Consider the following 25,070-nt stretch of genomic DNA (forward strand, 5'->3'; position numbering starts at 1 on the left):
AAGTCCTGGGAATATGTTTATGTCGGCGACTGTTGATCAGCCAGAGTTTTTCTCAGGTGCGGGCTAACACCTGGGATTTTCTAGGCTGGACTGTCTTTTTAGTACCAACATGAATCAGGAATTAAAGGCGAGAGTTTCTATCATGGGAAGTTTTTCATTTAGTACTGTTTATAACCTGGTTTCCCCCTCCCAGTCATGGCTTCCTCTGTGGAGAGCTTGGCCTGCAGCACAAGCAAGGTGTTGAAAGGTGGAGATGATATCACTCTGAAACATCAGGGTCAATACACAGAGAGAGGCTGGTGGGTGGCAGAAATGTACCCAGTGGTCCGGGACATTGGTTGAGGCCAATGTTCCCACTTCACCTTTTAAAACAAAGAAATTATTTGATTGAGGGGATGCTTATGGCAAATTGTGATGAATAAAGCACCCTCTTGGCCAAGGACAGGAGAATTACCATGGCTTTCAAGAGAACATTTGCACTAAGGTATACTGGATATGTTGGAGAAGGAAATGGCAACCCACTCCAGTACTCTTGCCTGGAAAATCCCATGGGAGGAGCCTGGTAGGCTACAGTCCATGTGGTTGCAAAGAGTCGGACATGAGTGAGCGACTTCACTTCATACTGGATATGTAGGTGTTGACATTAGTATTATTTAAGTTGAAAGTGATGGAAAACTTCAAACAGTAAGGTTAAGCAAGATAATTTACCTCATTACTGTATTAGTTCTATGATCTGGAGTCTGTGGTTCCTTTATTTAGCTGCTCCACTACCTTAGTTAGCATGATATTGATTTTACAGAGTTGCTGCTTGAGCTCCAGCCATCAAGTCTTCTTCTAGACAATAGGAAGGAGAGGGTCAAAAGGGGACTCTTTATCCTTTAAGGAGATTTCAGAAGCTTCTGCTTCATACCTCTACTTATCTAATTGGTCAGAACTTAGTACAATCATAAGCTATAAGGGAAGCTGGGAAATGTGGTCATGTGCTCAGCTAAGACTCAGGGACTGAGATTTGGTTACAAAACTAGTTATCTGTGTTTGAAGACTGATGCTAAGGATGAACAGGGCAAACTATATATTTGAAACTCCAGATCTGAAGAAAAAAGAGAAAGACACTCTGCTGGATATCAGTTCAGACATTCCCTGTGTTCATTCATCTAACCACATTTGAGTGAGCCCACCAGGTGCCAAGGCCTGCCAAGCCCTGGAATAAAAGCTGAGTCACAGCTGGTTCCTGTGCTCCAGGAGCTCTTAGTTGTTATGTTACATAGCAACTTAGTTTCTGGTTTAGATCTTAGTTGTTTGTGTTTGTGTGTATGTATGTGTGGTGGTGATAACTGTATGGGAGCTAGCAGAACCAACTTAGCAGTGCGTGGGCTCTGGGGTCATCCATGGCCCCACGGTTGGTTGGCCTTACAGATATTTCCAGGGAAGCATTGAGTGGCGCCTCCCTATTGCTTCCGCATAGATGGTTTGACCAGGAATTGAGTCAGCCGGTTTGAGCTTTGTTCTGTCTCAGGACAGATTACTGGGGCTTTGGTTTTCTCATACTTGTGAGTTAGAGCTTCTGAAATGCATGGAGAGGAACCCTTGCCTTCAAAGGAGTGATGTAATGCCTGGGGCATGCTGGACACCATATAAATTAGTGTTGTGTTTCTTACTTAATGATAGTCACAGGGAAAGCTTCTGTCAAGATTTATTGAGGTGACTTATATGCAGTCCCCGAGTGAAGGAGTTAGATGGGGTCTTCTTGCACTCGTAGCTGTTGGATGGTGCCGTCAGGGCAGGTATTAACTGATATCCACAACCCATCCTGAAGGTCCGGGAGGGAGTGATGCCACCGGTGCCTCACCTGGAGCTGGCTGGCCGTTTTAAGCCCCAGGCTGTGTCATTGCTAGATTTTCCTCCATCTGAGCTCTCTCTCATGATGAAGCAGCTTAGTCTGAGCAGCACAGACAGCTTGATGGAATCCTGCGCTCTCCCATAAGGTTGCCTTGAGAAATACCTACCCCGTCTCCTGAGGACACACCAGCCTAAAGCCCTCTGCAGTGCTGACCTGTGTTGCTCTGAGCTGACCAGCTGGGTCTTCTTCCAGGTTGTGTGTTGGGGTGGTTGGTGGTTCAGTACTGGGGTTGGACAAGAAGATCTTAAAGAAGACCTTGGAAGACACACACACACACACACACACACACGCTAGAAATGTCACACTAACATGGTGTCTAGGCTGTCTGAGCCCCCTCCTCTGTGAGAATCGATTTAGGAAGTCGCTGTACTGCTTAGAGCAAAATGGGAACTAGTGAGGACTCAACAGCTGCCCTGTTGGAAACCGCTAGCTGGAAGGGCCCATTGGTTCGCTGGTGACTGAGCTCTCCTGGGGCTTCCCAAGTGAGAAGCATCTCTGGGAAGAGAGACTGCCACACTGGTCAGCACATCTGAGCACTGGCCTAATGGTGAAGTCCAGGGTTGGCATGCTCTAGATACTACAGTGCAGGAAGGAATCTGAAAGGCATTGTGAGTTGTTCTCCATCACCGTAATTGTTTGTGAGACTTAATCCTATAGACTTTTCTTCAAAGAATTTTCTAGGCCCCCCAACATTACTGGCTGGATTCTTTGAACACAATCCTTAAGGCTAAATACCTTGAATATGTGTGTGCGTGCGCTTTTTAGCTTCTTTTTGATATACAAATCACTTGACTGCCTTGAATTACATGAAATTCTGTGAAAGTTGACTTTAATGATACAGTGTGACAAAACAGTAGTACGTTTCTAAGTAGTTGCCTCCCTGTTCTCTGGAAGTGGAGTAAATTTATATAGAATATTGGGGGTGATGCCAGAGCTGCTTCAGTTCTAGAATAGTGAAAAGAATTGTGCCTTTGCAGTTAGAAGATCTACAGTTAGGCTTGAGATTCAACTCCATGACCTTTGAGCAAGTTGTTTAGCTTAATTGAAATCTCTAAGCTTCAGTTTCCTCATTAAGGTAGAAAAAAAGATAAAACAATATCTTTTGTAATAGAATTAAGTGAGATAGTATCTTCAAAATGGCATTGTGGTGAAGAAATTGTAAATTACCTTCCCTGATTCTTCCATTTAATCTTTTTTCTTTTTCTGAAAATAGCCTCATATTGATCTTAGTTTTGTATTCAGACAGCAACCCTAAGCTGACTTGTCACTGTGTGTCCCTGTGACACCCCCCTCCCCCTTTAAAATAGTGTGCTAAAAGTGGCAGGCACAGGATCTGTTCTGCGTACATTGCACTGTGTGTAACTGAGTTTCCTTCCAGCTCCATGAGTGGTGCCAGTTTGCTGGTGAGGTTTAACTGGAAGGAGAGTAAGTGGCTCTGGAGTGGGGCTCCTTGGGTGAGAGTCCTGGGTCCACTGCAACTGGCCTTGGGCTTTGCCTCTCTTCACCTCGGTCTGCACTGAGTGGGTAATGGCCAGCATACAAAGTTGTAATAGGAAGTGGAATGATTTAAAAATACTGAGCCCAGTGTGGACTGCCCTGGTGGCTCAGTGGTGAAGAATCCAGCTGCCAAAGCAGGAGGCACAAGAGACTTGGGTTCAGTCCCTGGGCTGGGAAGATCACCTGGAGGAGGAAATGGCAACCCACTCCAGTATTCTTGCCTGGGAAATCCTGTGAACAGAGGAGCCTGGCGGGCTACTGTCCGTGGGGTCACAAAGATTCCCACACGACTGAGCACACAGCACACAACTGGCACACAAGAAGAAACTACCTCTAAAGGCACATTCTTTTTACATGGATTATTATTTTTAATTGTGATAAAGCATACATATTAGGTTGGTGCAAAAGTAATTACAGTTTTGGAAGTGAATTTTAAATCATTATAACTAGGCTCAAACACATCGTTATTAATGAAAATAGTGAGTGAAGTCACTCAGTCGTGTCCGACTCTTTGTGACCCCGTGGACTGTAGCCTACCAGGCTTCTCCGTCCATGGGATTCTCCAGGCAAGAACACTGGAGTGGGTTACCATTTCCTTCTCCAGGGGAGCTTCCCGACCCAGGGATCGAACCCGGGTGTCCCGCATTGGAGGCAGACGCTTTAACCTCTGAGCCACCAGGGAATACATATTTGCCAGCAAGAAATCTTTGTTTATTCTTGTAGCATAAAAATGGAGAAATGTGCATTAAAATTATGTATAACATAACCACATTTAAGAATGTTTTCTAATATCAAACAGCAAAGTTCAGCAATGCAAAACCACATTTACTTTTGGACTGTGAAGAAAGCTGAGCGCCGAAGAATTGATGCTTTTGAACTGTGGTGCTGGAGAAGACTCTTGAGAGTCCCTTGGACTGCAAGGAGGTCCAACCAGTCCATCCTAAAGGAGATCAATCCTGGATGTTCATTGGAAGGACTGATGCTAAAGCTTAAACTCCAATACTTTGGCCACCTCATGCAACGAGTTGACTCACTGGAAAAGAGTCTGATGCTGAGAGGGATTGGGGGTGGGAGGAGAAGGGGACGACAGAGAATGCGATGGCTGGATGGCATCACCGACTCGATGGACATGAGTTTGAGTGAACTCCGGGAGTTGGTGATGGACAGGGAGGCCTGGTGTGCTGTGATTCATGGGGTCGCGGAGAGTTGTACACGACTGAGCGACTGAACTGAACTGAATATCATAAAGTTTACTGTGTTAAAAATCATATTTAAACATGTAGTTCAGTAGTGTTAAGTATATTTGCTTTGGGCCCCAGTCTCTAGAACTTTTTCATCATGTAATCCATTATGCAACTCCCCCGAGCCCCTGGCAGTCTCCATTCTACTTTCCATGAATTTGACTACTCCGGATGCCTCATGTAAGTGGCGTCGTATGGTGCTTGTGTTTTTGTAACTATGGTTATTAATAAATCTTAGCTCACCACAGCAATTGTACTCTCTCCCATTTTTAGCATTCTAGAAGCTCATGATTGCTTGCCTTCTTCTCAAGCCCTAGTCATTAATTTTTTCCCTGTTTCAAACCCTTTCCTAAGGGAAGAAGACACCTTGCAGCTCCATTTCATCCTTTTGAAGAGGGCAGGATTGGAAAAAAGGGAAATTAAAAGTGAAGACATAAAAGGAGGGACTTAAATATTCACTCATTGCAGAAGTCCTCTGTAGCACTTCTTCCTTCTGATTGTGTAAAGATTCAGACCGAGCACCAGAAGACAGAATAATACAATGAACCCCTCCCTGATTTAGCAGTTATGAAGATATTTGGGGGCCATTTTTAACAAAAGTTTCAGGGAGAAGAAAATACTAGAAAAATCTAGATTAACTTAGAGGCTGGTGTTTCTTTGCTTGTTCATGCAGTGCTGTTTATCTCCTGAATGATAAAGGGTTTCTTATGCCTTGGAACTTTCTTTTTTTTTTAGTACTTAAAAAACTAATTTTGTTTATTTACTTATTTGTTTTTGGCGTGGTGGGTCTTTGTTTCTGCACAGGCTTTTCTCTAGTTGCAGCAAGCGGGGTTATTCTCCTATAGTGGAATTGTGTGGTGATTTTTGTTGTGGCGCACGGGCTGTAGGGCGTGCAGGGCTCACTAGTTGCGGCCCGTGGGCTCCGTGGTTGCGATTCCCGGGCTCTGGAGCACAGGGACTCGGCTGCATGTGGGATCTTCCTGGACCAGGGATGGAACCCTGTGTTTTCTGCATTGGCAGGTGGATTCTTTACCACCTTGCTCCAAGGAAGCAAGGAGGGAGCCACCAAGGGAGCCCTGCCTTGAAACTTCTGCTTACCTTCTGTTTTTTTTTAGTCTAGTTGATTTACAGTTTGTGTTAGCTTCAGGTGTGCAGCAGAATGATTCGGTTATACTTCTATTTTCCAGATTCTTTTCCTCTGTAGGTTTTACAAGATACTGTAGTTTCCTGTGCTATACAGTAAATCCTTATTGTTTATCTATTTCATATATAGTGGTATGTATATGTTAACCCCAAACTCCAAAATTTATCTCACTTCCTCCTGCTGGCTTTCTTGAAAAGCTTTTTATTTATGTGTTTGTTTTCGGCCCTGCCGGGTCTTTGTTGCTGAGTGGGCTTTTCTCTGGTTGTGGCGAGTGGGGGCTCCTCACTCTCACGTTGCAGGGCACGGCTCTAGGTGCGTGGGCTTCAGTAGTTGAGGCACGTGAGCTCTAGAGCACAGGCTTAGTAGTTGCAGTGCTCGGGCTCAGTTGCTGTGAAGCATGTGGAATCTCCCCAGATCAGGGATCAAACCTGTGTCTTCTGTGTTGGCAGGTGGATTCTTCACCATTGAGCTACCAGGAAAGCCCCAGTTCTTTGGACTTCTAGGAGGAATTCTATTTACTAGTGAAAACTGCAGGTATAAGCATTCCCCACTCATAGACTTAGGATGCAAGAAGCAGATGGAAGCTAGGAAAAGGAAATTATGGACCTATACAAGTATAAAAACTTTTAACTGCATAGAACCTTTGATTCTGTTGCAGCATTTTCATTTTTGAATCTAGTTTAAGTCATATGCAAGCTTTGTATCTTCCTATGATTTTTTTTTTGATGGCACATCTGTTGTTCTAAAAATCCTAAGTAGTTTAAGTGTTTTTTTTGTGTGTATTAATATGCAAAAATGTCATAAAAGTAAAATAACTTTCTAATAACTAACAGTCAAAATATTATTCTCCCACAGATCCTTATACAATGGCAGTGTGTTTTATAACTTATACCACAGGACATACTGTGCAAAACAGTTTTAATTTACCTTGAGTAGTACAACAGGAAGAGTGAGTTTTCCTTATGCTTGGACGAATCAAATACTTCATATGAATTGTAACTTTTAATTAAAAGGTTTCTGGTTTTGCCCTGTTAAAATCAGTTGGTAAAATAGTCTCAATTGTAAGACTTATAAGGCTGAGCCCAAGAAACCTCTAACTGTGCTCATTCTTTCATCGCTTGTAATCAGGCCAGCCAGTTCCATAAGGGGACTTCCGTTACATCTTCTAGAGGTTTTGTGATGTAGACATTCTTATTTTTCAGTTAATCTTTGTAGCAAATGAGAAAGAAATCAGTTATTTGATAAATACAGTCCTTCAATATCTCATTTTTAAAAGGATCTTTATTGATGTGGACCATTTAAAAATTCCTTTAAAATTTTTTGTTTTATTTTTTTAAAAATTTTGGCTGCACTGTCTTCATTGTTGTGTGTGGGCTTTCTCTAGTTTGAGCGGGGAGGCTTTGTTGCAGTGTGCATGGCTCAGAAGTTACGGCCCACAGGCTTAGTTGTTCCACAGCACGTGGGATCTTCCTGGACCAGGGATCGAACATGTTAAGAGGCAGGCAGACCACTGGACCACCAAGGAAGCCCTAAAATTCTTTATTGAACTTTTTACAATATTGCTCCTGTTTTATGGTTTGTTTGTTGTTTTCCCCAGCCACAAGGCACATAGAATCTTAGCTCCCTGGCCAGGGATCAAACCTGCACTCCCTGCGTTGGAAGGCAAAATCTTAACCTCTGGGCTGCCAGGGAAGTCCCGACTATCTCATTCTTTTGAATGCACTTGTTCTTATACTTTTCCTTTTACAAAGAGTGAAAATTCATTGGAGAGAAAAGAAGTCAGATATGTGTATGACAAGGATGTAGGTTCAAGTTCATTGGGAGCTGGTGTCCCCATTCTTAAACTGTTTCCAGTGTTGGTGATGTTTGTGTCTCCAGCTCCATGAGTGGGGGCATACACCTGTGGAAAGGCTGCCTGGTGTCCTGTGCGGACCACGATGTCCGTGGCTGTAGACCAGAGCCAGAGACTAAAGCAGGAGGGAAGCCAAGGCCTTGGCCTCACTGCCAACCAGCTGAGATTCCTCTGATATAAAGAGATGTGTGAGGGCTGAGCATTTACAAGTAAATGCTCAGTCATTTCATGACCCAGCAGCCCTTTGGCCCATCAGCACATCATCACTGCGCCCTTTCCCTAATTTCTCCTGCCATTTTTGTGTATCTATACTAGGGTGGAAGTAAAGAAGGATAAACTAGCATTACCTTTTATTTGCGGCTTTGGGGAAGGCTTTTGAAATAGAAGTAGGGATTACTGCCCTCCTCCCCATGTCATCACTGTGGATACTTCAGCATAGTAATTTGTGTTGGAATGGGGGAGGAAGAGACTTGCGGGCCCCCTGCATCCCTTCTCAGCAGACATATCCTCCCTTCCCCTAACCCATCACCCATGGTGGCAGCCTTTGCATTCTTTCCAAAGGCCCTTACTCGGGGCACACAGTCAGCCCGGTGACTGGACCTCATCCGGTGGTCTGTGCTGTTCTCTTCTCTCCTTACAGTCTTCCGTTTGTGCTAAGATTGTGCAGCTTCTGGGACAGAACGAGGTGGATTATCGCCAGAAGCAGGTGGTCATCCTGAGCCAGGATAGCTTCTACCGTGTCCTCACTTCAGAGCAGAAGGCCAAAGCCCTGAAGGGCCAGTTCAATTTTGATCACCCAGGTGAGTGGGGGCATTGAAAGGGCCTATGTGGAGGTGTTGCCTGAAGAAGTTGCTTAACCGCTCTGAGTCTGTTTCCCAGCCATTGAATGGAGGACTGTTAGGTACCTTGCAGGCTTGTTGTGGACTTATAGGAAAGAAGGGCTTCCACAGTGTCTTCTGTAATGCTTGGCTCCTTAAATACTGATCAAATCTGTGTCTGAACAAGGGTAACTCTTGGAGAAACCCATGACTCAGGGCGGGACAGACCCAGGCCAGAACAGCTGGTTCTCCTGCCTCCTCTGGTCTACACAGCCTGTGTCACGCCCTCCTGCTACCACCTGGCACACGGGTGTACACGGCTTGTGCGTTAAACTCACCCAAAGGCAGAAAGGGAGATTTTGAGGGTCCAGTGACTTTTGCCCTGACAGTCCCAGGTCAGCACACTGCCTCTTTTGCTGGTTTAGGATTCTTTCAATTGCAGGAGTCAAAACTGCTATAGTGCCTCCTGCTGTCACCTAGTCGTGAGGTTATCTATCATACGCTGGGTTTAGAGAGAGGCGAGAGAGGCGAGAGATGCAGGCCAGGGATGGGACATGAAAGCAAAAGAAAAGAACCCACTTCCAGTTCTCAGAACTCACACATTTTGGTTTGAAATGTAGAGAGTTTGCATCCTGCTTTGTGTTGAAATTAGGCTTTTTTGGGGAGAAGGGATGCTTACCTAGGGTGTGATGCATATATGGGTAGAACACAGGCTTAGAGGGATGCCTGTTCATCATTATAGGATAAATCATTTTACAGTTAGCAGATATCTTAACAGTTTGATTTCCTTCAGATGCCTTTGACAATGAACTCATCTTCAAGACACTCAAAGAAATCACGGAAGGGAAAACTGTCCAGATTCCTGTGTACGACTTTGTTTCCCATTCCCGGTAAGTGAGCTGTCCCGTGCTGGGGATTGCTGCCTGCTGCTCCTCAGAAGTGCCAGTCTCCTGTCCCCTCCCGCCGCCTGGCGCCCACTGAAGCCTGTCTGGCGGGGCAGTGACGTCAGGGTGTCTGCAGATACACCCGTCAGGAATTTGTCCAGGTGCTTCCTGGAACAGTCCGATCATGATCATCCCATTTCGTTACTCTGAAGGAGGGATTTGTGAATTTGAGCTTAGGTGAGGGACTGCAGATTCATCCTTATCCGCATGCCTGAGATATTGTTCCTAGAATAAAAAGCAAGGGGGCAGGGTGGAGGAAGGCCCGGAAGCAGAACAAGGAAGCTGTTACTTCTGCTCTCTGGCTTACTTCAGATTGGGCTGTGTGGAGAGGTGCAAGAGGCCTGAAGTCACCAGGACTAGACCCTCTAGAGAGCTTCTCAATCAGGTCAGATTTGTCCTTCCATTTGTTAGTTTTCATGCTTCTGTTTGAAGCTGAAGCTCCAGTAGTTTGGCCATGTGATCCAAAGAGCTGACTCATTGGAAAAGACTCTGTCTGATGTCGGGAAAGATTGAGGGCAGGAGGAGAGGAGGCGACCAGATGAGATGGTTGGATGGCATCACCGACTCAATGGATGTGAGTTTGAGCACACTCTGGGAGACAGGGAAGCCTGGCGTGCTGCAGTCCGTGGGTTCGCCAAGAGTTGGACGCGACTGAGTATCTGAGCAACAGCAGTAATGCTCCTGATCAGTAGAGGAGTGGGTGGACTTCCATCACAGCCTTCTCCCCTCTGAGCGGTGAAAAGGGGCTTCTGGAGGATTTCCCTCCTGCTGGCCACCCCCTTTTCAGGTCTAGGGCGGGGCACTGCTACAGAATTAACATGCAGCCTGACAGCTAAGGCACAGGCCTGTGGAGGGATGTAAAGGAGGAAGGAAGCTGGAGTAGTTAGAGCAGGCACTTGTATAGGAAGTGATATTTAAGCTGTGCATTGAAAAGCATAAGAAGGTATTGGGAAAGGGATCTCCAAGGTGATGGGTAGGGAGGCATTTCGGGGGCAAGCGTGGTGGGAGATTGCAGTGGGTTGGCTCTGGAGGGCAGGGGGTCGGTACGTGGGGAGAGTGGCAGGAGGTGGAGGAGGCTGGGAGGTAGATAGGCCTCGGATCAGCAAGGGCACAGACCTTAGAGCCAGGCACAAACGTGTTGGCAGTAGGGAGCCAAAGACGGCTGTTACGTGGGAGTGGAGAGGTCATATCGTGGCAGGAAAAGAGGATGCACAGTGCTGTTTATGAAGCCCGTGGTGTGGCCCCAGTGAGTCACCGATAAGGGCCCGATGGAAGGGAGTGGAGTGAGGGGAGTTGGGAGGAGTCAGGGCCTGACCATTGTATTCAGGTGCAGGAGGTGAAGATGAGTATCTTCTTGGCATGAGCTCCGTCAAGTTCACGTATTAACAAAAACCCCACAGAGTTGCACATCCAGACGTGTTTTACTTTTTTTCCCTAATTCCGCTCTCGTATCCTTTATTTTAAAAATCCTGTTCTTTGGTGGCCCAGAGTCCAACTCTTCTGTGAGGCTTTGTGACCATCTAAGACCCCAACAGTCCCCCAGCTCTCAAGGGCCACTTGTGAGGGACCCAGCCACTCAGGGTTAACTGATCCCGTTCCACCCTTGGCTTTTTTGTGGTGACTACAAACGAATGTTGGGCGAAAACTGAGACGTCACCTATTCTCTAAATGCCTTTCTCTGATCTTCCCCTTCTTTGTTGTGAGGAATAATTCTCAAGTGAGAAGGCTGTGCTAGGTTATCCCCGAATGCTCTAATTCTCCAGGCTTCTTATGTGAACCTCACAGCCCAGCTCTAAACTCCTCAACAGAACTTTGCACCATGCGCAGCTTCTGGCACATCTTGGGCTAGTAGTTGCTCAATAAATGTTGCTTTTAGCTCTAAACTGTTTCGAAACTTTCTCCCACCTAGACCTTCATGGAGACTAGGAAAGTGATTGATTCCAGCCTCCGGGGGCACCACCCATGGGGCAGGCAGTTCTGTTCTCCTTACCATCCCAGGATTGAAGAGGCATGACTGAAATTGAAACAGTCTTTTTAGTCTTTATCAGTTAGGCAAGCTGATCAGCACTGCCGGACTGTGTCAGTCTGTGTAAGCATAGCACAGTCTGTGTGTTTTCCAAATGGAACCCGAGAAACCCCAGGAAAACAGATGTTTTTTTTGTTTCCCAGCAGAGCCTTTCTGGCCTCTTCTTGGCCCAGGGCAGCTGCCTGGAGTGACTCATTATTTCACTCACTTGTTGATCTCTTTTTCTGTCCATCTTGCTTCTGAATTCTGCCCAGTTTGGTTCCTTATCCAGAACCACAGTGGGCACCGTTCTCCAGTACCTGACATTATCCCAGAGACTGATATGTCTCAACCCTGGCTGCAGACATAGCTGGGGAAGCTTTTTTTTTTTTTTAAAGACTGAAATCTTGCCATTTGTGCCAAGATTGGTGGACCTAGAGGGTATTATGCCAAGTGAAATCAACCAGCCAAAGACAAATACTGTATGATTTTATGTGTTATATAGCCTCTGAAAACAAAACAGATGAGCAAACAAGAAAACAGAGACGAGACTCATAGGTCCAGAGAACAGACTGGCAGCTGCCAGAAGGGAAAGGAGTAGGGAAGAAGAAATAGTCAGGGAGGTTAAGAGGTGCAAATTTTCAGCTACAAAGTAAATGGATCACAGGTATGAAGTGCACGGTGTGCGGAATTTACTCAATAACAATATCTGTGTGGGGACAGGTGATAACTGGACTTACCATGGTAATGATTTTGTAATGTATAGAAATATCAAATCACTGTGTTGTGTGCCAGCAACTGACATAGTATTGTAGGTTGATTATACTGGAGAAAAACAAGCTGACTAACTAATAGAAAAAGAGATCAGATTATTGCTACCCCCATAGGGGGTTGGGGAATGGGGAGATAGGGTTTGTGAAGGAGGGAGAATTAGATGAAGATAATCAAAACGTATGTGCTCCAGCTTGTAAAGATAAATAAGAACTAGGGATGTAAGGTACAACACAATATAGGTAACAGTGCTGTACATTCTGTGTGAAAGTAGTTAAGAGCAAATCCTAAGAGTTCTCATCACAAAATTTTTTTTTCTATTTCTTTGATATTTGTTTTATATAAGATGATGGATGTTCACTAACCCCATCATGTTTACCATTTTATAATGTAAGTCAAGTCATTATGTGTATACCTTAAACTTATACAGTACTTTACATCTTAATAAAATCGGGAGGAACAAATGTAAATTAAAAAAATACCATGTGTAAGTATGAAAAAAGAAATTACTTCTAGAAATCGGAAACAAAATGCAAAATTTTCAAACTCAGTAGATGTATTAGCAGCAAAGTGAAAAAAAAGAGTTCAAATAATAGAGGATTCATCTGAAGAAATCATCCATTAATGCATTAATGCCTTAGTGGATGAAGAAAGAAAAAGAAAAAAAAAAAGGTTAAGAGATGTGAAAGATAGTTCAGACCTGAAGAATACTTAATCAGAAGGACAGGGAAGAGAATAAAGGCAATATCTGAAGAGATACTAGCTTAATTTTTTCCCAGAACTAATGAAATCAAATCCATAGATTTCATGCCCTACAATCCCAAACAGGATAGATAAAAAACAAAAGGACAAGTGAGTTCTACTCTTTGGAATTGATTAATATTCCATTGTGGCCTGACAGTTAATTTTTGTGCCTGCTGCAGTTGTATTTCAAAGTTTTGTACAAAGTTGTGTGTATGCTCAAACCACATATTTTTGTTAATTGTGTTATTCAGACTTTCCATTTCCTTATCTGTCAATTTCTAAAATAAAGAAGTTAGAAGTCTCTCCAATACGAATGTGGATGCAGTTTCTTTTGGTATTTTTATCTGCTCAATATACTGCAAACCTCTGCTGTTAAGTAAATAAAGTTTCATGACTTTAAAAAAAAAAGAAAGAAATACCTGGGGAGCTTTTAAAAAGTACTGATGCCCTAGCTACACCCTAGACTAATGAAATCAGAGCCCCAGGGGAGCAGGGTCCAGGAATAAATATTTTTAAAAGCTCCCCAGATGCTTCTTTGTGCATCAAGAGTTACACCACTGTTCTAGAGAGTCTCCTGACTGCTCTGACCTGGCCCTTTTCTGCCGTCTTTCATGCTCCACGTTCTGCTACCTTGGTAGCTGCTCCAACAGTGCTCCCTTGGAATTTAGACCCGAGCCCAAGGGACTGAGCCAATAAAGAAGCAAAGCGTGTTTATGGGAAGGAAGTTCCTCCTTAGCGGGCAGCTGCTATTGACTTCCCTATGTTTGCACAAATAAAACCTATCATCTTAAGAGCTTTTGAAATACATGTTTGGTTTTCTTCACAAATGTTTGCTGCTCTGCCAGTCAGGGTCACTGGTAAACCTTCAGTGGTATCCTTACTTTACTTGCAGTGAATTTTGAAGTGAGGTGCAATGTGGTTTTAGGACAGAAGCGAAAGATAAAAGAGTGCAGTGAAAATTGAGGCAGGTCAGAGCTAGGCCCCTCGGGCCCCTCCACTTGGTTTCACTGCCCCGGCTTTTGAAAAGTCATGTTTACATTAGTATCTTTCTGCCTTGGGCTTCCCAACCCTGTGGGTAGATGGATGACGTGTGTGTCTCTGCTTTGCTGATGAGGAAGGGAGCCAAACCAGGCAGGTCTGGGGCTGTTTCCTCCTTCCACAGAGATCCCTCCCCTTCCCAGTCTCTTAGCTAAAGCTTTCTTAGGGGCAGCTCTCCCCCTGCCCCTTCTATTTTCCTCCCAGTTGCCTCAGCATTGGGGGATGGGATGGGCTTCTTGGGAGAAAACGGAATTTCTGTTTTTGAAAGTTCAGAGTGTGAGGTTCCATACATGCCAGGACTCAGAGCGTTCCTAGGGATGCCTCGAGGGGAAAAAAAGTGCTCACATGTCCTTTTGTCTGTCGTTATTCTTCATTTAACAGCAGGTTGTTTTATTCCAAGGAGAGGGATGTAGGCCGGCTATTTCAGCTTTATGGTGAAAGCTCCAAAGAACTGGTTACAGGAGACCTTTGTCCTGGCCGTACTGGCTCTCATTCTTAGGTCTTCCATAGTGGTCCAAGGGCTCTGTGAGGCTCTGCTTAAACCCTTTCAGCCCCCTTTCAGTTGAGGGGATGGAACTCCAGACTCCCCCTCCCCTGCTGCTCCCGCCTGACCCAGCCCGTCTTCTGGCCTCTGCTCTGCAGGAAGGAGGAGACGGTCACGGTCTACCCTGCAGACGTGGTGCTCTTTGAAGGGATCCTGGCCTTCTACTCCCAGGAGGTGCGAGACCTGTTCCAGATGAAGCTCTTTGTGGACACAGATGCGGACACCCGGCTCTCCCGCAGAGGTGCGTTCCAGAAGCCGCCGATGGCCCGTTGGTGGCCTCGTGTCCCTGGGGCCCAGCCCAGGCCAGTCAGTCTTGCCCCAGGGATGTCCTGCTGCCCAAACACTTGGCGACACTTGAGAAGGGATTAGTTTCACTCACTATTTTGTTAAAGGTTTGTGAGTTCACAGACATGAAATAAGTTTACCTTCTGGTTTTGCTGGGGAGAAGTTTGGCTAAGTGCTCAGTTCCCTATGATTTCCCCATCGGTGCCCCAGTCAAGAAGGGGACTCACTGTAGCACATCTTGGGGCAGGAACACCCTCTGCTGGCAGCTCTGGGCAGCTGGTCCCATCTGCCCATTCCCCTTGCCCTTTGCTGTCTAGAAAGTTGTGTGAAGCTTTGGTCACTCTCTCCAGCCAGTCCTGGAGCACAGTTGGTTGTTCCCTCCGAACACCTTTCTTGAGCATGTGTGGAAGACACTGAAGTGCTTGCTGGTAGGGGGGCCTGTGGACTCAGCGCTGGGGCACAGAGCAGGGACCTCGGGAGGCCTAGTGGGGGAAGCGGGGTCTGGACATGGATGTGGTGGGCTGATGGCATAGGCAACCCGAGAAGGCACTCGCTGCAAACATAGACACTGCGGCTGGTCAGGACTGTTTTCTGGTCTGGATGACAGGGAGGGCTGAGGTCTGTGGGTGGCATCTTGGGGCATGAACCATTGAGGAGAGATGGGGAACCCAGCAGAGTTGGAGCCGACAGGACACAGCCTAGGCAGCGGGGTGGAAGTGACTGAGGAGCGGGATGAAGGGTGACTAAGGTTTGAGTCCCCATCATGTGGAGAAAGAGCGACACAGGATCCTCCAGGCTTAGCCCAGAGCGAGTCAGTGGCAGCTTCAGATTTCATAAGCCCCAACCCAGAGCCTTCCAACCTCAAAGCGTGTGAAGCTTTCCCTTTTCCAGTTCGTGAAACACATTTGTTGTTTATCCAATTTACTATGCTTATCGCCAGAACTGTAAATGGAAATGGCAGAATCTAGAGAAACGGGTCCCTGGGATTTGCCCTCCTAAGAAGTAATAGGATTCATACTCTGTAAGTCAGGGAAACTGAACTTCGCCTCCCAGGTGGCATGGGGGAGGGGGTAATCCGATGGAATGAAGAGAATTCTAGTTTCAGCAGAGCCTCCCCCTAGCTTTGAGACTTTGGTGGCTCTTGTGACCTCCTAGGCATTTTTTTTTTTTAAATGGGTAATATGAAGGAAACCGTCCTGTTTTTTAGGGTCATGACACTGGCCAGATAAGGATTGCGTGGTCTCTTTTGACAGATAATTGAGACTAGAGCCTGGTCTTATGCATCTGGTCCCAGGCTCTGGTTCATAACTTCATCCATGAATCCAGGTCCTGCCTAGGCTGCTCTGCTGTCAGCTCATCTGTTCGGATATCCATGTTAGCTTGCCAGATTTGGGAGGCATCACTGGGGGAAAAATGGGAGTCAGATGAACTGGACTTTATTTTAATTCTGGTTTCACCATTTAAATCCCCTGAAGAAGGGAATGGCAACCCACTCCAGTACTCTTGCCTGGAGAATCCCGTGGACAGAAGAGCCTGGCAGGCTGCAGTCTGTGGGTCGCAAGGAGTTGGACACAACTGAGTGACTGACACTTGCAGTTTCTTTGACTCTTCACTGTTTAGTCGATGTGTGACTTGGAGCAAGTTGTGTTTTAACCTTTTTGTGCCTTATTTTCCTACTGCCGGGTCATGTAATGACCGGCTAGGACTCCTGGGCTAGCTGTGCTGTTCGAGGCAATGCCTGGTGGTGGCTTTAGTGGGTCCATGTCAGCGTGGCAGACCAGAGCCCTGCTTCCTCTGAGACGGTGGCTGACATTCCGTGTTCCCTGGTGCCCTGTCAGCACTTGTCCGAACCTCAGTGGACAGGTCCTCGGGAGCTGGTAGCACTCGGGCTGAAATCATCGTTCGTCCCGCCGGTGGCACTGACGTCCCAGGGGATGGAGTGATGCCTGAGAGAAAGAAGCAAGTACGAAGAATGTGCAAATTGAAACTACATTTTGTGGCGTGACACGTCTGATTTAGATGGATAATTCTGGGATGGATTAGGTAGATCTTGTACTAGGATCCTTATGTGAAATGGAGGAGAGGCTTGAGGTAACAGTGGCCTTTTCTGGGGTTTCTTAGAGCCAGTTCTGCACGCCTTGCCTTCCCTGGTGCCCCTGCGGCAGCTCACTGTCTTCTTCAGATCTGCCATCCTGTCATGTCACCGGTTGCTGAATTACTCTCCTACTGGTCCAGTGGGAGTTCCCAAATGCTGTTTCTACAGGCTCACTCTCTGTCTCTGTAGGACAGGAAAGCATGCTTTGTGGGCTGGGGCCGGGGGTGGGGGGTAAGGGAGAGGGAAGGAGGGTTAGTCAGGAGCTGTGGAGCAGAACATTTCTGGGGACTTGAGTGAGTGCCGTGGTCTTACTGTCTGTGGGTCACATCCTCCCGGGCACATTCCAGGTTGACCCTCAGGTGGTAGGGAGGGAGTCTCACAGCCTTTGGAAGGACTTCCTTCCTTCCCAGGGGGCCCCTTGGTGTCTAGGGAATTGGTCTCCTCCCAGCAAAGCCTGCCTTGCCTCATCTCTCTGTGTGAGTGTAACCTACCCTTGGATCAGAGAAGACCTGCGGTGGGGCCCTGGGACTGCTGGCCTCAGGCTCCTCCTGCCCCAGCTCTCTGTCCAGTTTGCACAGAGTTAGGGCTTCACTGAGCCTTGACATAGGCAGTTGGTTCTTTTACTAGAATAACACATCTCCTCACTGATCTTTAAAGGGAATTGACAACCGTGGAGGAATTGTGTTTATTCTGGTCGTTCTGCATTTGGTTCTTGGCTCTGGCTGACCAGAAGCAGCACAGGCTGATTTGGAAGGGCTGAGTGGAAACCAGGCAGGGAAGAGCAGGCTTGTGGTTTCCCGCCCTTTACCCTGCAGGGCGCTCTGAGATGACCTGTTCCGGCCCAGCAAGTGTGCCAGGGTCAGAGTGGTGACCAGGGAGCCTGGTTTTGAGTCTCTGGAGTTTCTGGTTTGTGCCAAGACCTTGTTCTGATTCAGTGGTTGGTTTGGTTATGTTTCCTGACTCTGAGGAGGAGGGCATTTCAATGTAGTGAACTAGCTGGTCCCAAGTTGTCCTGGGCTCAAGGAGGGGTCCCTTCTGTCTGAGGTGATAATTTGACGGGGGGCTCTTGGGAGCAGAGGTGGGCGATGCCTTCTGGTTTTGCGTGTTCCCGGTGTCTGGACAGCGTTCTGGCCCACTGCTGTCTTCTTTTCCAGTGTGGAAGCTGCGGGACGTCTCCGTCCTGTCTTCCTGTTTCTCCCTCACCGTCTTGTCTTTCCACGTGTCTGCCCTCCCCACCCCACTGAAGCCCCACCGCCACCTTCCCAGCTGCTCTCTGGGACCCCCACCCGCACGGGGTCCAGCCTGCTTAGCTGAGTTCACAGTTCGTGCCCTCTCGATGGTCTGCTTTATCAGGGAGCCATCCCTCTCCTGAAGCTTCCTCAGGTCCTGTCACCTTCATAGTTGTGGTATCTTAGGCTTACCGACGGAGAAGGCAATGGCAAGCTACTCCAGTACTCTTGCCTAGAAAATCCCATGGACGGAGGAGCCTGGTAGGCTGCAGTCCGTGGGGTCCCTAAGGGTCGGACACGACTGAGCGACTTCACTTTCACTTTTCACTTTCACACATTGGAGAAGGAAATGGCAACCCACTCCAGTGTTCCTGCCGGGAGAATCCCAGGGACGGGGGAGCCTGGTGGGCTTCTGTCTATGGGGTCACACAGAGTCGCACACGACTGAAGTGACTTCGCAGCAGCAGCAGCAGGCTTACCGAACACACACCACGTGCCGGCCATAGTGCTGAGAATTTCATGCGCATCTCCAGTCTTCCTAAGTGACAGCTTTGTGAGACAAGTTGCTATTGTGGTCTCTGCTTTACAGTTAAGGAAAATGAGCTTTTTGTCTGAGGCCACAAAGGTAGTAGTTAATGGGGTCAGGATTCAAATGGGGTTAGTTTTGCCCCCCGTCACTCTGGATGATGGGGCAAGAAGCAGCGTTGGGCTCAGAGCAGATGCAGGTGTGATTGGCCTGCTCCACCACTCCCGCCCCTCCTGTTCCGCACTCCCGTGGCATGACGGGGGATGCTCTCGGTCCGCAAGGCACAGCAGAGCTGCAGACGTGGGCTGAGGGCAGCAGCAGAGCACCGTGAAAGGGCAGAGTTTGTGCGTGTGTGTCCTGGGGGAAGGATGGAGAGTTCCACGGTGCTGAGGCTGCCGGCAATTGTGGGAAATGCATGTGTTTGCCTTCCCCCCGCCCCCAGCTCTAATGCCCTTTTGGTCTGACTTCCTTTTTTCTTTGGGCTTTATCTGGAGACATGTGAAGAGCTGGAGGCCACACGGGCTGTGTGTTTTGGTGAGCTCAGCCCCTTGGCCAAGAGGCCCGCACTCTGGAGGCCCGTGGGGCTGAGCCACGTGGCAGCTGTTGGAGCTCCTACTTGGCCACTGAGTGTCCTTGGCAGAGCAGCGGCAGCAGCTGGAGCGGGGCCCCATGTTCAAATGCCCGAGAAGACCATTTCCTGGCTGGTCTGGGCATGCAGGCAGCTGGGCTTGTGAGGCAAATCCTGACACGTTAGGGACCAACCAGCCATTTTATTACCAGGGCTCATGGGGGGAAGACCCTTGTGAATTGTGAAGCTGGAAGTCAGTGGTGGTAGTAGTGTGTCACCTGGGTTTCTGGAATGGGGTCTTCCTGACAGTTTTCTAGCCATCTGATCTTACAGACTTCACTCCAGCCTGGACTGTAACCACAGACGCTCTGTTTCCTGCCCCTGCCCAAGTGCGTGTGTTCCTGGGTGTGTGCATAGGTGTCCACAGACTTATTTACAGACACGACTGTCCAGAAATGCACTCACAAGTATTCCCTGTTTGTTTACAGTGAGTTTCATCCCATGCTGAAACGATTACTTGAGAAGTGATTGAGAGGAACCAAGGGCCCACTGCAAATGACTGTAGAAAAACTGATACCCTTCTGGGGTGGGAGGGAAAGATTCTAATAGCCATGATTGAAAACATTTGTAGGGAGGCGTTGCTTTTGATATGGGAATCACGCTCACTTGCTGAGTTTGGGAGAAACTCAGGCCCAAGGCGGAGAAGGCAGTGGCAAGCCACTCCAGTACTATTGCCTAGAAAATCCCATGGATGGAGGAGCCTGGTAGGCTGTAGTCCGTGGGGTCGCTAAGGGTCGGACACGACTAAGCAACTTCACTTTCACTTTCACACACTGGAGAAGGAAATGGCAACCCACTCCAGTGTTCTTGCCTGGAGAATCCCAGGGACAGAGGAGCCTGGTGGGCTTCCGTCTATGGGGTTGCACAGAGTCGGACACGACTGAAGTGACTCAGCAGCAGCAGCAGCAGGCCCAAGGAGGCTAGTGTACAGTGGCAAAACCAGGATTCTGGACCCTTTTCTCTGCTTTGACAAAAGACTCTGTTAAAAGCAGCGTTTGATGTGGTAAACATCGCTCACCCTCAAGGAGGAAGAAGGTGGAAGATGATAAGTTTGGGTCCCTCTGGGCTGCCTCACGGCTCTGGCCCGTGGTTTCTGACACCATAGATTTGTCATCTTTTGCTTAGTGGTCTCCTCTGTGTTTGAGGTGGGCAGTGTGGCTGACCGCAGCCGGGCCCTGTCCCTGCTTCCAGGCGGTGGAGGGGCCCCAGTGTGGACGGGAGCCAGGCAGACAGAGGTGGCGTGTCCACGGAGGGGTGCCAGCCTGGACACAGGTGAGTATGCGCAAGGGCGACAGGGCGGGCAGAGGCGACGTGTGCTGGCAAGCTGCCCTTTCGCCAGGAAGCCCCACCGCCTCTCTGCGCCCTTTCTCCTGCTGTGAGTTTGTCCTACCTTTTTGGGGGGTTCACAGTGAAGTTTTATTTGGGGGCAAGTGTTGCTCGAAATGAGAAGACTGATGTCCTTTCCCGGAAACCTTTTGCTTCAGAGAGCGTTTGTCATCGCTGAATTGGACTGTAGCAAGACGTGAAAATGCAACTTGTTTTTCCCAGAGCTGCTGCTCTTGGTCCCGTGTCTCAGGAATCGGCATGTCAATCATCCAGAGTCCTCGTGGAGCTTGTATGATCCTGACCAGCCTCGCGAAGGCCGGACATGTGCTGACTCATGCACCGTTTCCTTGATTCTTGTTTTCCCTTCTCTTCTAGTATTAAGGGACATCAGCGAAAGAGGGAGGGACCTTGAGCAGATTTTATCTCAGTACATTACATTCGTCAAGCCTGCCTTTGAGGAATTCTGCTTGCCAGTGAGTTGTCTTCTTGTTTTTCATTGAATTTAGTCTTTAAAATGTAACGAAACAAATAATGGTCTGTCAGTTGAACTCCCTGGCCAGGATCTCACTCACTCCTCTGACTGTTCCTCTGTCGCGTCCCAAGAAAGGGCAGTCTCCGGTGCTTTGTCTCCTACCACGGGGGCTCTGTCCTGCCACTCTTTTTCGGGGTGGCCTCTCAGGATCCTGCCGTCCGATATTCCTGCAAGCTGTACCCTTCTCACTTGGTGAGCTCATGGGGAGGCATTTTATTGAGGATGCGTCGTGTCCAAGGATAGGCGTGACCACTCAGGTCTTCAGAAGATTTCTGGCGGTTGGCATGTTGGTGCATGAGACCTCAGCTGCAGAGTCCCCCCTTCTGAATCTCTTCTGCCACCACCTCTGCGCCCTATTTTGAGCGTGTCATTGGTCCCTGTGTAAGTTCCCCTCTGGGAGGTGTACCATGGAGGAACAGGCTTCCTGTACTTCTGCCCTAGCCCAGGCTCATCAGGCCTCCCCGTGAGCCGGGAACTCTCTAGGGGGATGACTTTCAGAGAAGGAAGCACAGGGACTGGGCAGTGTTCAGCTTTTAGTGAATCAGCCCCCAGCCTAGGAAGCACCCCAGCTTCCTGAGGAAAGTGAGGTGAACATTTGGGGAAGGCTGTCAGGGACAAGTGGTGTGGCGTGGAGGGAATGTGAACGAGGAAGGCATGGGAGATAGCCTAGCTTTGCAAAGAGTTTTAACTCAGGAGACTCATACCTCCGCGCACGTCTTCTTCAGGTTGGCTAAACCGTGTTCTCACTCCTTAAGAATTCAGTCTTGAGAGAGCGTGAGAGAGGCTGGGTCTTCACCTGGTCTTGGCTGGTGCCTTTAGGGAGACTGGCTCATGTGGAGCTATTGGGAAGCAGTGTAGGGTGGGGATTTCTCTACCTCTCTTAATAATTAACTTCTTTCTTCTGTACGGGAAAAATATGATCCCAAGCTGTCTTTGTTTCTTCAAGTGTGTTAGTAGGTTTTGCTTCAGATCTGGAACCAGGCAGGCTGTGTGAGTCAGCCTGAGTAACCCTGATGCCCTGCTCGTTCCCTGGAGAGGCCTGGGTCACAGGATTAGGCTTCTGGGGAGAGGGCAGAGGTGGCTGTGGCGCTCTGAAGTTCTATCAGTCCATCTGAGGACCTCTCTGCTCTTTCTAGCTTAATAATAAGAATACAAAGTATTCTTTTTGGACATAGATTAGAGTTTACTGCCAACTTTCTGCCATTTAACTTAGTTGTAGTGGAACTCAGAGTTTTACGTAAGTATTTTCTAGGTTGTCTCTACTAGCCCCCACTGTGCAGCCACTCAGCTCAGGAAAGAGCAGCTCATTCTGTGCAAGCCAGGAGCTCGGACCTGATACATCGTTGGCCTAGTTGAGGTTGGGCCTCAGGGGCCATTCAACAGTCGTGGTGTGGACACGGCGCAGGGCGAAGATCCATGTCCTAAGGCATTGTTTACACAATCTCACCAGGACGCAGTGGTTTGTAAAATGGTCCACAAAGTCTTAGTAAACTAAAAAAACCCAAAACTGTGGGCTTTATTTTTTCTTTTTTTAAGGCTGTGTCATAACAGAGCCGGTGAAAATGGTCATCTGTGGGACTTACTTTTTCCGACTAGACAAACAGTTGAAGTCCAAGGTGAACTGCTTCTTCATAAGTTTGGGTTTTACGAATTGAGCCCTTTCATAGTGATGAAGAGGCAGTTAAATATTTGGTTTCCAAGACCATGTTCATTGTGCAGGTTGTAAGCTAAAAAAGTGTTAAATGTTAATGAGAACTCAGGAAAAAGCTGATCTGTTATAAATTAGATAAAGTGGATAAAATATATTACATTGGAAGTCACAGATTATTGCCCTCTGGGATTAGTAGGCGAAGGCTGGCCCTTTCTCCACATTCCCTTGGAGAAGGGCTTGAGCCAGCTTCTCTCATTAATGCATTGTAATCCATCTGATGTGTTATAAATATCTTTCTCCACAGACAAAGAAATACGCTGACGTGATCATTCCTAGAGGCGCAGATAATCTTGGTGAGTCCTCGTGGGGTGCCATCCGTGGGGCATGATCCTCCCTTTGTCAGTTATACTCTGGATAGGATGTGGTAACCAAACAAGGCTCTTTAGGTGTGGCTGAGGCCGTGGCTGCTGCTGTGAGCCAGAAAGGGATTCATACCAACACACCCGGCGTCAACGACAGGCCACTGTGTTTATGCACGTCCATAAGCAGGGACAGACGTGAACTTGTTCTTGCTTCTCTGGCAGTGATCGGAGGGCAGTGGATACCTTCTGCTGTTGTTCCCAGTGATACCTGGGCATCTTGTATTCTAAGGCCATATTTTAGTAAAAGCAGAGTTCCTTCTTAATTTCATTTAGAAAGCTCAAGGTAGCTTTTCCTGGTGGGGAATAGATTTTTACCGCTGTGTATTTATGCATTAGCTTTGCCTTGTCTAGAAAGTAGGAATATCTCTGGATTTAGGCATAATGGGGCAGAGTTGAACTGGGAGAAGACCCTGTTTTCCTATTCTCTTTATAATTTATTTCAGTTTTCCTCTGTTTAAAAAGTTAATTTTTTGCTGAGCCATTTGGGAGTTAGTCACAGCAATGAAAATGTCACTATGAATGAAGAAATACTTCATTCAAGCCACAGTGTGCTCGTCACATCCAGGACACTTAATATCGACTCCTTCAACCTTCCTCAGCCTTTCTTTGTTTTATGTGACACTACAGTTTTGAGGAGTACAGGCCTGTTGTTTTTATAGAACAGTCCTCAGCTTGGGTTTGCCTTTGTGTCCTCATGATTGGCTTCAGCTCCTACAACGTGGAGAATACCATGGGGGAGCCGTGTTCTTGGGGCATCACCCCAGAAAGCACTTGATGTTTATCTTGTTTTTGGTGATGTTAACATTGATCATGTGCTTGACGCATATGATTTGTTTCTAAGGCTAAGGAAGGAAAGTCCAGTCTTTCCTTTGGAGGAGAGGGCCTTCTGTGGCCTTCCCTGTCTTTGGGGTAGGGGAGCTGGTAGGTTCCCTGGGGGAATGGTGTCAGAACAAAGGCCAGTCCTCATGTCTGCAGAATTTGGGTTGATTGCGTCCATCCAGTTCGTGCCTCTGATCGCATCCTGATAAGGAGCCTTACATTCAGGGCTTACTGTGTCCTGGGTTGTCCTACTCTGAGAACTCTCCTGCGGGGTCATATTAGCCCCCGTAGATGTCTGGGGAGGTTGGGTGACTTGCCCACAAGCAGCGGAGCTGGCTTCCTGGGGCGGTTGTTCATCTCCGGTTCCTGTGTGCCCTCCGCAGCCCCGCCCCCGCGCGCCCCTGACGCTCTGCCCTTCTCTGCTCCACAGTGGCCATCAACCTCATCGTGCAGCACATCCAGGACATCCTGAACGGGGGGCTCTCCAAACGGCAGACCAACGGCTATCTCAACGGCTACACCCCTTCACGCAAGAGGCAGGCCTCGGAGTCCAGCAGCCGGCCACACTGACCCCGCCTCCAAGGGGCCGGAGCGGGCAGGAGGCACTGTGCATCTATACATATGGTTTCCTATGACATTGCTGTATTTAAGAAAACACCATGGAGATGAAATGCCTTCTTTTTTTTTTTTTGGTACTTTGGAGCGACGAAATGAAACAGAAGTTGACCCTGAGCTTAAATGACAAACTGTGCCAACTACTACTGGTGATGCCTAATTATGAGTCCAACGTGTAACCAGTTATAAATACATATATATATATACATATATATATATATAAAAGGATCTATTTTTGTGTAAATGTACAAATACTGTACAGCTGTTTGCCGTAAGTATTCTGTAGGAGGGCCTGTCCTTGAGTGTGTTGGGGGCTGGACCTGGGGTTTCACCGGAGGCCTGGTACCCGGCGTGTGCCCGGTGGGGCAGGCTCAGGTGGCTGTGGAAGGGAGGCTCGGGGCTCGTGGCTCTCAGCGTCTGTGCGACTCATTGGAAGTGGAGTTT

The 25,070-nt window shown here is 47.8% G+C and overlaps 1 protein-coding gene across 5 annotated transcripts in view; it reads left to right on the plus strand.

Annotated features, from left to right (window-relative positions):
* Positions 1-24,836, plus strand: part of UCK2 (uridine-cytidine kinase 2) — a 70,675-nt gene extending 45,839 nt beyond the window's left edge. For 2 of the 5 annotated variants that reach the window (XM_088835993.1, XM_088835992.1), the window contains exons 2-8: positions 8,275-8,434; positions 9,246-9,342; positions 14,597-14,739; positions 20,453-20,533; positions 20,963-21,060; positions 23,075-23,123; positions 24,442-24,836. In XM_088835993.1, coding sequence (XP_088692119.1) covers positions 8,275-8,434; positions 9,246-9,342; positions 14,597-14,739; positions 20,453-20,533; positions 20,963-21,060; positions 23,075-23,123; positions 24,442-24,581 — 768 coding nt within the window. In that variant the 3' untranslated portion in view covers positions 24,582-24,836. The remainder of the gene's footprint in view (positions 1-8,274; positions 8,435-9,245; positions 9,343-14,596; positions 14,740-20,452; positions 20,534-20,962; positions 21,061-23,074; positions 23,124-24,441) is intronic. The other 3 variants (XM_055401791.2, XM_055401790.2, XM_088835994.1) reach the window with 2 other exon arrangements.
* The last annotated feature ends 234 nt before the right edge of the window (positions 24,837-25,070 follow it).

The sequence above is a fragment of the Moschus berezovskii genome, chromosome 4, assembly GCF_049115385.1.
Source record: "Moschus berezovskii isolate FMDL1 chromosome 4, NW_MosBer_1.0, whole genome shotgun sequence".
Taxonomy (NCBI): Eukaryota; Metazoa; Chordata; class Mammalia; order Artiodactyla; family Moschidae; genus Moschus; species Moschus berezovskii.